Raw genomic sequence first — 14490 nt, 5'->3', positions numbered from 1 at the left:
AAGTAAATTGTACTTCACTTGTTTGCCTGGTTTGCTAAAAGAAGAACCTCTCATTTCCAACAGTGTCCTAGTAGCTGGCTAAACTGCCTTGGTCAGATCATAACTACGTTCTTAGCGCGTTTCGAAAATTTAGTATTTCATTCTCACCGTTTTGGTAAAGGGAAGGAATTTCTCCAGTCCGTTTTACGATGAAATTGATGTAGGTTTGAAACAAGAGAACTATTATCGTCCGTTATATGACATTTGTTTATTTTACACCCTGTTATTTATTAACAGGTAGCAGCTATGTGAAACTCTTTGGAAAAGCACAAGTGGATGTCAATCTCTCCCTTGGACAGTTTGTTAAAGTAAATTCACGATTGTTATTCCTTATCCTCTTTTGTTTCATTTATTCAGAAATTTATGAACGCGGTTCAAAATTTTTCTCTCTTTCTCCTCAGAGTCGTAACATTGACAACGAATTCGATTTTCAACAGTTGGCTTACTTTAAGACCAGAATCGGAGTTAGCAATTCATTCCAGGTACGTAAAACGCCCTAATTCATAAAAGAATTTTCTTCAAAGAAACGAACGTTTGTCGAATAAACGGCAGACGTCAAAGAAAGTTTTCTTCCTTGCCTACTGTTACTTTCTTTCTTTCTTTTATTTTTTTATAATTCACCAGATTTGGTTTATTTACTAAGTATTTGTGTAATATGCTTTTGTTTAATATAATGCTTTCGAGTGGTTTACTGCAAATCTGCAAACAACAACATCCAATGATCGTTGGCTTGTCAATGAAAAAATTTCGTATTCACCTCTGCGAAGACTACTTTACCTGCATCTTAAAGAAAATGTCAAGTTGCCCAAAGTTTCTGGCGGGATTTCAGTCAGGGTTGTTCTTCCTTAGCTTCTAAGAAGTCCGAATGGTATTTAAATCCCGGGGTTTAATTTTTGTTTGTACAATGAAAAGTTTTGCTTGTCGCTATCTGTTCTGTTCAAATGGCTAAAAAATTTGGAGGCCGGAAGCGCCACCGGGATTTTGTCGTAAAATACTACCGTTGCATTCCGCAGAATACGCAAAGGGTACTAGCTTTGTGATTAGCTGTATTCTCTATGGCATGGGTCAAGAAAACTCTACGGCTTTTAAATAGTAAAAGGTTGGTCTGCCTGTTTTTCTTACACAGGACAGCAGATCATTAGCTGGTACTGAAGACAAAGAGACCTTTCTAGTAACGCTGACTAAACCGTGTCTGTACGTACAACAAGTTGCCTTCGATAAAGGTGAGCACGTGAACTGGATCTAAGGCGAAAACCTCTTTGACACTGTCCGTAAGAGCAAGGGGACTTTGCACAATGATTTGTATTCCGGGGATGTTTGTTTTGTTATTGTCTTTGTTAATGTTACCGTTTTTCTCTTCAGCCGTTCTAGTTTATTTGAATTACAAGAACGCATACGAACACTGGAACGAGCAACGACTTGCTCTTAATAAAGAGGTACGGATTATATATTTACTCATTTTTTTGTGTTAAGTAGCATTTACGATGTGCATGGTAGTCAGAAATAGACATAGGTTGCCGAACAGGAACAGCTAACGCCCCCATGGGTTTCCTGAGTCATTGCGTATTTTTCTTGACTTACGTCTGGGTTTTTTTCTATTTTTTGTCAATCATTTCAAGGTCACACAAGTCTCTCTGTTGTTGCGTACACTGTATCCCCGCCATAATTTAGCCTGCAAGCGAGCTCTCCATTTGGAATATATTGTGACGAAGTCACGCGTTAGTGGCACGCGAAAGGAGACGCAAAATCCTGGCGAGACGCTCCCTTTTTTTTCACTCTAAAATGAAGAACACGCTAGCAGGCTAGCTTTAATTTTCTCTCGTGCAAGGTACGACTGTAAGGCTCATGTGCGTTCATGTGTAGCTGGCATTCTTAAGGTTCTTAACAGGCGTTCGATATCGCTTGAGACGTGTAAGTTCACGAAATTGATTTACCTTTATCTTTTTTGCCCTCTTGTGTAGCGTCTTGAGCTGAACTCTGCCGCATTTGATGTTAGTATAATTGATTTTCTGCTTTTTTACAACAGCCTGCGCTCAGATCACTCTCAACTACACTGTGTTTGCTCAATTGTCATTGATGTATCATTCCGCATTTGTTTTAGAAAATAATAATGTTGTGCAAGTGCGATCATGATCATTGATTGTTGGCTAACGCCCTTTTCCCGCATCTCAAACGGAGTTTTATTTTTCACTTGTTATCCGCGTTTGTGTGTCCTACTTAAAATTCACAGTAACAAGCCACAGTTTTATTCTTAATTGTCGAACGACAGTCATTTGTCATCAACAGTCCGATAATGAGTTTACTGACCCACCATCAATCATGTTAAACGTACTAATGGTGATTTATTGGTTGAGAAGATGGATCGAGTTTTTTTAAAATTACTTTTTGCTGAACTAATCACGTAACGTGGGGAAGGAAAACTAAATTAGGCACGAACTACCTTTAGATAAATTTTCACGAGTTTGAAGTGAAAACCACGTAAATCTATCGATATTAATCATTTGTATATTCATTCACAGTCAATGTATTGGCCAGTTAGTCAGCTAGTTGCTAGAAGTCTTAGTCGATCGGTGAGTCCGGGATTGTGTTAGAGTGAGACCGTTATAGTTAGGGGTGACTATAGGTGAATAGTTAGTTGCTTGGTAGACTAACACGGTTGCCAAAGGTGAATAGTTGGTCCGATAGTCAAAATATAGCTTACCCCTTTATACTGCGCTTTAGCTGTTTGACGATGCATTGGAAAAAAGTAGGAAGATAGAGCTCAATCATCTTACACTTCCCTTAGTTAGCTGTCCCTTTAAGGTGGGTATGATCTGTTATCGTAAAGTAAATTGTACCCGATATTTTGCTTTGGCTGAATAACACAAGCACTACACAGACCACCTACTCTGATAGCCAACTTACTTAGCTGAAAACATGTTTGTCATAGGCGAATTAAAGTTGGGTAAAACGTTAGGAAGCTTTTATGAAACGTGATGTTTTTCCAGTCATGTTAAAGAGTTGGCTGAAAATTACATTAGTTAGTACCCAGAATGTCGCCCTAAACTAAACACAGAACGTAGGTCATTTAGCAGAAAGTTTATGTCCTGTTTCTCCCATCTGCAGGTTCACTTTGCCACTCAAGCCGTGTTGGATAAACTGCCTCAAAGAGCGCCGCCTTCTCAGCTGTCAGGATCTCTCTTCCTTCAACTCACAGTCGATCAATTGGGGGTTTGCATTCCACTCTACGACGGCAATCAGGTATGGATAAGAGGAGACTTCATAGTTAGTCAGTCACGTGGCATTAGTAACTCAATAAGCGATTTTGTTCATTTTAGTTTTTACTTTCTTTAATTTCATAACTTGTCTAGTAGATTCGATTGGCTGTTGAACACCTTTTAACGTTACTTCCTAACGTTTTGATCCAGGGGTTGGGGGTAATTTTAGTTTCATCATGAGCATTTTCTTTCGCGAGGTTTTACTGTTCTTCATTATATTAATTTCACCTGTTAATGCGGATGACTGTAATCAAACACCTGTTTTTTCATTTTCAAGGCTTTCGGACAGGGCTTTCAGATGAGATACGCAGGTAAGTTGAATACAGAATTTTTCGGTTCAGAGACTCGCGAGGCACCCGTACGTTGAACCACATTGAACACAGAACTCGGCACATCAATTTAATGACGTTAATTATGTTACGAAGCCTTATGGATGAATTAAATAGAATGCGAGACACAGCTCCTCTAAGGCGATTTTTTTTGTGAGTTTTTACGACCAAAACCGCACAGCTGTAGCAATACAATACAAAACTAAGGTCTGAACATAAAAACGGGTGACATAATTCCTGTTTCAGTTGCGTCCAATATTTTATGAATCATTTTCTTTTATGTGGGTAATTTTCTTGCGTTTAACAACTGCGTCGCTGAGTGAAGGTGGGTGCCCGGGATGTCCAGGGGCATTCACCTTTGGCACAGCCAGCCGTTAGACAGAGTCACGTCCCCATGGCTGGCAAACCCGCGCCCTCCAGCCATGAGCCCCCACGCCAATGGAGCCAGGCACCTGTCACACTGATTTAACAGTGGAAGAATAGCGGGGGGGGGGGGGGGGGGGGGGGGGGGAGGGTGAGGAGGCATGGGGGTAAAAGAATGATCCGAAGGCTAAACGAAGAGAATGGCCGCCACGAAAACACTGTCCTGAGTACATGGAGGTGATGCAAGCAAGACTGACCGCGCTTGAGCCAAACGACTGACCGCTGACCACGCTCGCCCTCCTTGTTGTTAACTGTGTTAAATAAATATTTATTTAACCTCATTTAATCGTTCCAGAACAAGAGCCTGGCCCGGCCATGGTGTTGAGAGTGGACCACATGCTGCTGACCTGTTGTTCCACTATATCATTTGTCAGTAAAGGAAAGTTCACTAGCTTCTCTCTTTGGTTCGCTGACAAATTTGACACCGACACAGATGACTGGAAACCGAACTTTGAAAGTGGAGTAATGTCAAGATGCAGTCGATGTAAGGAATCACTTCACAGTTCTTTTGTCTTTTGTACAGTTATGATACTTCTGTTGCTTGCTGAGTTTAATCTGCATTTTTTTAAACTTAGGTGTTGTTCCTGAAGGAACTTATGAACTGTGCTCCAGAACGCAGAGGTATCCCGTGGCACAAGGTAAGAATATCCATCAGCATTGACTGATTACAGTTGTAAATGTACAGTCGACTCTCTCTTAACGGACACCTCTATAAGACGGACACCTCTGTAAAACGGACACTTAGAGTTGGTCCCTGCCTTTCTTAACTCCCTTTATTTGACTCTCTATAAGACGGACACCTCTCTAAGACGGACACTTAGTGCCCGTCCCAAAGTTGTCCGTCTTAGAGAGAGTTGACTGTATTTGCCAACATTTGGAGTACTCTCCGTGAAATTGATGTTTGTTTCGCAGAAGTCATAAAATGATTGTAAAGAATACTTCAAACCTTCATTTCATGTTTACTAAAGATCCAACCAAATACGAACTGTTTTCTTAGGACCACCTAAAAGCGTTATTCATCTACGTAGGCGATTACTGACGGCCGCAGTTTGCACCATCTTTTCGTTTTCTTTATCGTGCAGATGCGACGCCATTACAAATTTTGTGCAAAATCATGATAAACAAAGCTACACTGTTTCAAGCACCAGCAAAAGCATGTCGCTAATTAGCGTGTTTGGACTCACTTTGACCGCTTATATAGATGGCAGTGATACCAAATACCAGCTCCTTTTTTTGTAAATTAATTGTAGCTTGTTTTAAGCGAATAATTCTTATCTTTCGACCAGACATGGTAAAGGCGGGCAAATGGGTAATGTCATTCCAGTGGCGAATGTGTGGTATTGAACTTCACTGTGATACAAGCATAGGTAAGCACCTGTCATCTTTGGGACAGACGCTGACCGCTTTGGCAGGTGAGCCGGATGTGGCTAACATAGACTCGGTAACGGAACTACAGGATAGAGATCCCTCCATGGAACACGCTGAAGAAGGTAGAGATGAAGTTGATGGCAAGCCAAGAGCGGGAAAACTGTCCAAAACAATGATTGAGAAAAATATGTGGGAACAGGCCCGCAAAGTCAATGAGCTCAGGTGAAAACAATAAAATTGGTACAATTTTTACTCAGCTTGCGCGTTTGTAGGTTATTAATCCTCTCGTCACACTTTTGCCCCCATAGACTCGACATTTTGTACTCCTGGAATGTACGTATAGCTTAGTGGGGGCCCTAGAGAGGCCCACGATTGGTCACAACCGACCCTGAGGGGAGGCCCAACTCCCTCCCCTATATCGGTCTGTGCACCTTCCATATTTACCCAGGAACGGTCACAGTCGGCCCTGGGAGGAGGCCCAACTCCCTCCTCCATACCGGTGTGAGTACCACCCTGGTGGTAGGTTTTATTTAGCTCACAAAATCCAGGAGTACATGGGGCTGACCTTTTAAGTTTCAGTGGAGCACTTTGTGTCCCACTTCCCCCTTTTGAGCCACACCAAGTTATTGTTTTGTTGCTGTTCAGTATAATAATTTTGGGTCCTCAAAAATGAGGAGGTTGATTAAAGTTTACTTAAATTAAATTTAAATTTATTTCAAGAGCGAACTGGTGTCCAAGGAATAAATTTCCTTCTATGAACTCTTAAAGAATAGGTTCATGAGAGCCCATAGTTGGTTTTTTGTTAAACAAAAGCTCATTTTTAATTTTACCTTTCGTCGTTTAGTGTCTGTTCAAGGGATTATGGCAGTGGGTGAATTCTTTTTCCCTGTCCAAATTGTGTTTTACTTTAATATCGCTGAATGATATCTCTGTTGAGGCCTTAGATAAACTGTTTTCCCCCAAAGCTTACCTCGTTTTCATTAACAGACTGAATAAATTCCCTTAACTGTCATACATTACCTTGACCTACGCCCCGTGGGGGGTAGGACGATCGGATCATTATACGTTTTTGAGAAACTATCCACCTACCCCTCCTCTAAGCCAACACTTTGTCCTAAGTGAGAAGTAAGTGTTAATGTTGACTTAGGGGAGGGGTAGGTGGGCAGTCTCCCAAAGGCCCCGTAGTAGGCATTCAGAAGGGGAGAAAAAGAGGAAAATTGGATAAAGGCCCTTCAGGCAAGCTGGGAACTTAATTATCGGAAGACGCTTGAGTTAAGAAATGTCCGCTATTCTTTTTTCAGGCGAAAAGCTGATGTGGAATCTTACATTGTGGAACAAGAAACAAGGCGGTTGCAGGATCTAGAGAGTGCTGTGTTTAACGAATTCCGTAAAGATGTGCGCAAAAAATTTCGTCGCCACTCACGTTCCGGGCGATCAGTCCATTCAAAAACTTCTGAGTCGGACAGGTAGATTTATTCTACTTAGTTAACAACTCACAGATTCTCTTCATACTTATTTACTAGTAACGTACTGAATACAAGAGTCCTTTTTTGGCTCATTAGTTAGAGCATTCAATATTTTATAAATTTTTGTCACAGACTCGAGGGGAACAGTGAATATACTTGTTTTTTTTTTTAATAGTTTACGTGGCTTACGTTTTATACCCTCTGTCATTATAGTCCCTGTTCATCTCCACAGTTATTCAAGGTTAGCCTTATATATAGATTATTTACAAAAAAACCGATGGAAAGGTTCCTGAAAAAAAAAATAAAACAAAAAATAGCGTTCGACAGACCTATCTTATCTTATCAGAATCCGTGAATCTTTTTACTACCGTTAACGTCTTACTAATTCTTGTTTTTCGAAGGTAGGGGGCATCCAGATTACAATCTAAAGAAGCCGATTCTCTGGCCCTTGTCATTTCATAAGTGCGCAACAAACTGAACAACGCTAGCTGATTTTTTAATCTCTCAGATCAAACCTGCCGAACAGAAAGGTGAAATCCGAAAAAGTGAGAGGATCCAGGACTCGATCTCGTCTCAAACCACAAGCTAGTGTTGATATAGACGATATGGAGAGTGAAATGGTGGAGATGCCATCGACTCCCCGTAAATTAGCCCAGGACTTCTTCTCGGGGGACTCACCTATGATAACATGCGAGGACACCTCGGAGGATGCTATATTCGGTGGCCGATCGCCATCCCTTCCTGATATTTTAAACGTCGGTTATAGAGCTGATCAACTGGCACAAAACGCCGATCCTTTGACAATGCGAACCATTCCACAGCAGGATGATGGAGTTGCAGCAGACCATGCTGGAACTGGACCAAGGGTGACCTTTAGAACCCCTAGTGAGTCTGATAGCGAGAGTGTGACGTCACAGAAGTCATCTAATATACAACAGCAACAGCAGCAGCAAAATCTCGATTTTGAGTTGGACCTGACTGTGGATATCGACAGTGGAAAATGCGTGTTTTACCCTGCTGATGACGGAGACAAAGATGAAGCATCTGATAGCAAGTAGGTGTTAACATAGAGATTTACACAAAGATTAACTCGTTCACTCCCATCCAGGAAAACCTCAAACTTAAAATTTTATAACTTCGTTATATTTAATTGTCAAAATACCAATGGAGGACATTTTTACGTCTCCTAAGGTCTAGCTATTTGCCTTCTTGCCGCTTAGTTTTTTAAGACTCTGAGTATTAGTTTGCTCCCTTGAATCGACTTGGCGACCTCTCACCTTGCAGACCAGTGTTCCATCGAAGTAGTTAAACTCTCAGTGCTTGATTAATATGAATTCCTTTTCAATTTCGTTTTGCTTTTCCAGAATCTCTGGCAAACGTTTCCCGTTCTCCGATCCCACTCGGGGGAAGTTATCAACACCTGTATTTCAGACAGGAGGACAAAAGCGCAGCAAGCAAGGCGCACAGGAGAAAGCTCAGTCCGAAGACACAATACTTCTGTTACCAGCCGTTGACGTACGAGTCCACTATCAATCTAACATCGACTCTGAAAGCATAGGCCCCCCGGGTACGCCTGGTACTTCATGGTGTCCTGAGCCGTCTACCGACAGTGAGCAGTCCAATGTTGTTTACCCGGAGACACCGGAACAGGGGGGTAAATGTATGGAACCGTCAGCGCCCCTTAACACTCCAAATAACAGGAAGATTGTCAAGAGAGCAGGTCTTTATGTTTGGGTTCTTTTCCAAGCCTTACCTCAGGAAATGGTATTGAAACCGCGTTTGTTAGATTTCATAGAACAGACATTACAACCAATCAGCGTCCCCGCTGAAGAGGAAGTAACGGATGGTGGGGTGTTAACTTCCGGTGATACTGATAGTGACACGGAGGGCGAGGTGGGAGGTTCTGTCGTTTCGTCATCGATGTCGGAGTATTCTTCATTCCCAGTGGATGTGGTAGTGGTAATCCGTGTTCAGCCATCCGACATTCGCTTCAGCTGCCTTCCCGTCTCTCGGGTTGAATGTATGCTGCGCCTTCCTGCTTTGGATGTCGTGTTTTCGTCCAACTCCAGCCCTAACAAGTGGCTTCCTCAGACTCCGTCGACGCGTCCTAGCGGTCGGGATCATTCCCGCGTTAAGTTGGAGCAAATGGACACCCCAGTGAATCCGTCTACGCTGAAGTTCGACAGTGGAGGCATCAGCTTCACTGTGTGCCTTTCTCGCTTCTCATTCTGTATCTTTCATCCGTACGGCAAACAGCACACAGGAGTTGGACGAACCTCTAGTTCAGCATCAGACTACGAAGAAAACGCTGAAGAAAGCCGCCCTCGATTTCGTTTCGTTCAACCTCCATCTCAGCCGCTGTCAGGAAAGAAGGACTCGCTCAGTTTGAACGTTGAATTCGTGAAGTTCAATCTGTCTCGCCGACGAGTTAGTTCTGCCGGTAGTGTGACGGAAGATAAAGCCAGGACTCCTTCACCTGATCTCTTGGCTGGGACGGGGACTGGTTCCTCGACAGTTGTCAAAGTTTCGGGTACGTTATTTTCTACTCGCCAATCTCTTTTAAGCAGCAGTATTGATTTTACAAGCATTCTATCAATTGCAAAAAGTAATAACGAAACTTACAATGATTATTTTGCTGCCTTTGGCATTTGACGAAATGTTTCATATCTTTGTGACATGTTTTCTACCTTAATAGGGAATTTTGATGGGTTTTATTATAACACAGAACCAGACAGAAATGAAGAGGTTTTGGGGGCAGTCATGTATTTTCAGAGAGGAAGAAATGAAACCTTTTAACCCGGCGAATGATTTCACCTCCAAAATATCTTACATTGAAGCGACCTTCACCCACTCATAAATCACTCTTTATATTCAATCTCTTGTTAGGTATCTGTGATATTGGCTCGGCAACTTTTAATTACGACATGCGGCGCCTGAACGAGATTTTAGACTTTCCAAAAGCCTGGTACAAGAGAGGGCTTGTACAGCGGCTGTTCCTAGGAAAAGAGGGATCGTACGCCACAAAAACCTCAGCCGTTGGATCTGATCAAGTACATGGTGACACTACTCCAACCAAACCAACCAATAATGACATGAAAAGAAGGTAAGTCGCCACAGTTACCAGGGTTTGTACGGAGTCTTGAATTCTTGAAAAAGTCTTGAAATTTGCTCAGCAATTTTCCAGACTTGGAAAAAGTCTGGGTAGTAGAGAGAATGTCTGGAAAAATGGTAAAAATTGTTAAGTTTTTTTTCAAAGCTACAACAAGTGTTTCATAAGTGATTATATTTTTCCGTTTGATCAAATTGTACGTATTCACTCTCGCCCGTACGTTTTTGAGGTCTGTATTGATCACCTATTTGATAACCTCGAGTCTGAAAAAAGAAATTATTGTTTTGGAAAAAAGACTGGAAAAAGTCTTGAATTTTGGATTGAAAAATCTGTACGAACCCTGAGTTACTTATGGAGAGGAAGCCAGATCCCTTGACGTGCAGCACTTTCCATAAGTTCTTCAACGTTGCTTTTTTTGTCCATGACTAGCGCCGAAGAAGTAGCGGCTCGTAGAGTCGACAATAATATTATTAGCACTTGATTGATAGAAGGTCCGGAAATACTGCTCGTAGTTTAGAGTGAGGCAATTTATGTAGAAGAAATGTGCAAGACCAAGAGAATCTTGAATATCAAGAAACCCAACGTTATATAGGCAATTGCGTCTTTAAGTTTGTGCTTTGCTTTACCCCAAAGATCGACCAGCAGTTGATTCCACGTTAAGATGTCGTTGTTGTACGTGTTGTAATTTTATTTTGTCATCGATAACAGATCGGCATCTGTCATCGAAAAGGAGGTAGCACCAACTACTCCACCCTCGGCAAAGCGTCGGACGCGTTCACTCTTTCGATCCCAGTCTGAGTGTCGTGATGAGCCCTTACCGTCTACACCAGTAAAATCCCCAGTCAGCAAGCATAAACCAGGTAAGTCTGGTTAAACCCAGCAGTGTAAACCTAAGTGGTTTTCATGACAGGAGTACTTGTATGGTCTGTTCTGTTCTGTTCATGACATAATCGTGGGTCTTCAGTAACTTCGACGAAATTGTATTTCCTACGGAATGTTACCGATCGGTTAATTTCTCACGACACAAATCCCGGTGACTATAATGAGTTGGCTTGAGATTATTGTCAATGGTTCGCCTGCGTGCTCACGCTACATTGTAGGCCCCTACTAGACAGACTCATGTAGAACCATTTTGCGACATTTGCTTTCGTTAACAAGAAGTCAAAGTGTTCAAACTCCAATTCCTCTTATGATCTCAGACTAGTGTTGTAAAAACGAAATTATGTCCGCATCTTAAAAGGACGCAGAAGTTGTCTTAGAGAATCCAACTACTTTAAACAGCTATATTTGAGCATTGAAGTCGAAAATATTCCTTCCTTGCAAGGCAAATTTGATATTTGTTTTTATGTCACCATGACCCGCACCATATAACTGTCATTTCTTTACTAGGTCATCGTAAAGCAGCGTCATCAGGCACCAGTTTTTTTAGCTTCCTCCCCACATCGCCCAGTCTTTTTCGTTCTATGACTATGAGCGGGACTAAGCACGGCCTTTTAAGTCCCGCCATTGCCTCCCCTACCTACACCAGAAGACGATCATCTGTGTCAGGTAAGCGGCCAATACCTTTTATAATCAATATTTTGTACTATTTTATTGCAACTATTTTTTGTACTATTTTATTGAGTTATCTGTGACAAGGAACTCGGGGAACTCAGTTGGGAGAGCAGCCGACTAGTCAGCCGTCCGTCTCCACGTCCTTAACTTCAGACCAGCAGCCGACCTGAGGAAATGTCTTTGGTTTAGAATTTTTATTTATTTCTTTCCACACTTATCATCTTATAGTTTATTTATTTATTATTATTTTGTTCGAATTGAAAACGAAGAGAACAAGATTTCTTCATCTGGCTGAAAATGACATGATTTACCTGTGACGCCTCGTGAAGTAGTCTCCCTCGCAGCCGTTTTTAGTATCGTCACGCAACGCTTCTCCTACTAAAAACGGCTGCGAGGGAGACTACTCGTGAAGGAGTACAAACCAAAGTGTTTCACGGTGATTTACGTTAAAAAGTGGGCAATTGATTTAATAAGACACGGCGAATAAAGGTTGCTTTAAATGAATGTCAATCAAAGAAACTATCCAGAACATTAATTTTATTGTCTGAGGTCTTAAGAACCAAACAGTCTAAGCAAGACAGTCTTGTTGGAGGTGCGAATTATCGTGGTGACGATGCGAATTATCGTGATAACAATCGATTTCGACGTACATTGTAAAAGAAAAATCAACGATAAAAAAGTAACACGACTTTTCGATGACTCCATGTCATCATTATCAAATGCGAAGAGAATTATCATGAATTGGTGAGAGCCTTGTATTCGTTTATGGGGGAGGAGTGGGGGGGGGGGGGGGCGGGGTGCATGTTTACTTGTTTAGGATCAGTTGAGGTTTCACTAACTGACCACCTACCCCTCCGCTAAGTCAACATTAACACTTACTTCTCACTTAAGGCAAAATTGTGACTTAGGGGAGGGGTGGGTGGTCAGTTAACCACAAACCTCAGTTGACCCCATGTTTAAAGGCTCTCTGAACTACACGCTATTTAAGGGAGAATATTCCTGCGTTGTATTAACCAAAAATGATGGTCCTTTGTTGCAGGTGCGAAAAAGATAAGATCTCCTGAACGGCAACCGGAACTTAAACCCATTGAAAGTTCGTCAGAAACGGAAGTTGATGGAGGTCTGAGTCATTCCTCCTCGTCAAGTCTTGGGGGCACTAGGTCCAAGTGGGAGACAGTAGTAGTTGTGGCGCTCAATCTCTCTCGAATTGACATCTCCACAAATATGGGCAGCGTTATGGGCCAAACACTGTAAGAGCATGATTACCTCCTAATTACTGTCTTGTTCAAGCGAATTTTAGTTAGGGTAATAAATGATTCTAGAATTTCTCAATCAGAGAGATAAGATAAAGTTTTTTTGTTTCTTGAATCGACTGTTATTAAAGCTGAAATCCACCATTTGCTTCAGAGTAGCGTTGCGATTATTCGTCTTTTTTCTGTTATTGATCTCATCTTATGAAAATTAAGCATAAAGCTACCTTTTAGACTGCGAATAAGAAAGGAATGTTACAATCAAATATATATATTAACGATGATAATTTGTTGGCTTTTTTTATCGAAGTGTTAAAATCATTACAAACTTTGGGTTTTCTCGTTAGATTAATTTTTCCTTATTTTAGTACCCCCTTCGGCAGTTTGAATGTAGGCTAACAAATACAATAGTTTCTTTCAGTGAATAAGCACTTTTTTTTATCGTTTTACTTTTCTTTTAGCTGGAGCACGAGTGACCTTCGCTCGCAGTGTCACGTTACCTTGACTAACACGGGAAGGCGAGAGCTAAAAGGAACAGCCAGTGTGAGACAGGCGTTATATGAAGCACGGAGCGGGATCGTTGGTGGACATATTGAAATACAAGAGCTTAAAATGCGAGGTAGATACCAGTGTTATTTCCTTAGAAGTCAGTGTTATATAAATCACACGGGAAAAAGTGTGTTATCAAGATATTCAAACACCAACAATAGGCCTTTTGTAGCTGAATAGTCACATGGTACTAAAGCTTTTTAGCGGAGTGATCCGTGGTTCACCGCGGCTGATATTAAAAAATAATGCGCTTTGTTTGAGTGCCAATGTATTTAGTACGGAAGTGCTAATTGGGGACACTATATCAACGTCTCCTACTGGAGACGGGACCGCCGTTTTACGTGGTCATCCGAGCCACGCGAAGGTCTAGCCGCTTGCAGTGCAAAGGTAGTACCTTCATTTCTCAGTTATTTAACACCTGAGTAGTAATTGTCCGGCCCCGGAAATTGAACCCGAAACCTTCTGCTCTGCTGTCAAGCGCTATACCGACTGAGCTTATCCTGCCGCGGTTGATAACAATACAACTTTGATTAACCGATTGTAGCTATCTTTATTATTTATATTCACTTTGAACCCGGGAGTATCAATTATTGATAGCGAAAGAATGAGAGGATTTTTAACTATTCTTTACTCTTGATAGCTGATGTTAACGAGGAACGTGGCAGCAACCCTCAACATCTGATTCATCTGGGACTACGTTACGCTGAAGCACGTGTTGATTACATGGGTACATGTATACTGATGGGAAATCTGTCTGCATTTAAAACGGACCTGCGTGACGAGTGGACGCTACAAGAAACCACCAGCCCCTCCACTGGTGAGTTATACACATTTGTGACATTTGTCTTATGCTGACAAACAAGTTGTTCTTACTCCTGACTGGACTTTTGCGAGTCACCTGTAGCTTAGTGATGAGAGCATCTGAACTGGGTACCACATGGTTCTAGGTTAGACCCCCTCCTATTGAGAGAATTCGGATTTTTTGAAAATCGTCTGTGTTATTGCGCAGCAAAAAACCTGTTGGATTCTCTTTTGTAAATCAAATACGCTCTCATCCGAATTGCCAAACTGCAGTGGGGCCCACTGTAAACGGCACTATACCAACCTCCGTTTGATGGCTCTTCCTTTTTTATTAATTTTGCCCCG

General features: G+C 41.8%; 1 protein-coding gene across 1 annotated transcript in view; it reads left to right on the top strand.

Moving 5' to 3' along the window:
• LOC140948654 (bridge-like lipid transfer protein family member 1) overlaps positions 1 to 14490 on the top strand; it is a 54547-nt gene that overhangs the window by 34055 nt on the left and 6002 nt on the right. Inside the window, exons 42-59 of the mRNA XM_073397926.1 lie at positions 277 to 347; positions 441 to 521; positions 1166 to 1262; positions 1402 to 1475; positions 3145 to 3279; positions 3574 to 3607; positions 4344 to 4532; positions 4624 to 4686; positions 5335 to 5638; positions 6718 to 6882; positions 7391 to 7936; positions 8247 to 9412; positions 9769 to 9985; positions 10700 to 10851; positions 11381 to 11539; positions 12585 to 12795; positions 13257 to 13414; positions 13985 to 14161. Coding sequence (XP_073254027.1) covers positions 277 to 347; positions 441 to 521; positions 1166 to 1262; positions 1402 to 1475; positions 3145 to 3279; positions 3574 to 3607; positions 4344 to 4532; positions 4624 to 4686; positions 5335 to 5638; positions 6718 to 6882; positions 7391 to 7936; positions 8247 to 9412; positions 9769 to 9985; positions 10700 to 10851; positions 11381 to 11539; positions 12585 to 12795; positions 13257 to 13414; positions 13985 to 14161 — 3999 coding nt within the window. The remainder of the gene's footprint in view (positions 1 to 276; positions 348 to 440; positions 522 to 1165; positions 1263 to 1401; positions 1476 to 3144; positions 3280 to 3573; positions 3608 to 4343; positions 4533 to 4623; positions 4687 to 5334; positions 5639 to 6717; positions 6883 to 7390; positions 7937 to 8246; positions 9413 to 9768; positions 9986 to 10699; positions 10852 to 11380; positions 11540 to 12584; positions 12796 to 13256; positions 13415 to 13984; positions 14162 to 14490) is intronic.

This window comes from Porites lutea, chromosome 9 (assembly GCF_958299795.1).
Source record: "Porites lutea chromosome 9, jaPorLute2.1, whole genome shotgun sequence".
In the NCBI taxonomy this organism is placed as follows: domain Eukaryota; kingdom Metazoa; phylum Cnidaria; class Anthozoa; order Scleractinia; family Poritidae; genus Porites; species Porites lutea.
Note: the sequence above shows the minus strand (reverse complement) of the source record. Positions and strands in the feature narration are given on the sequence as shown.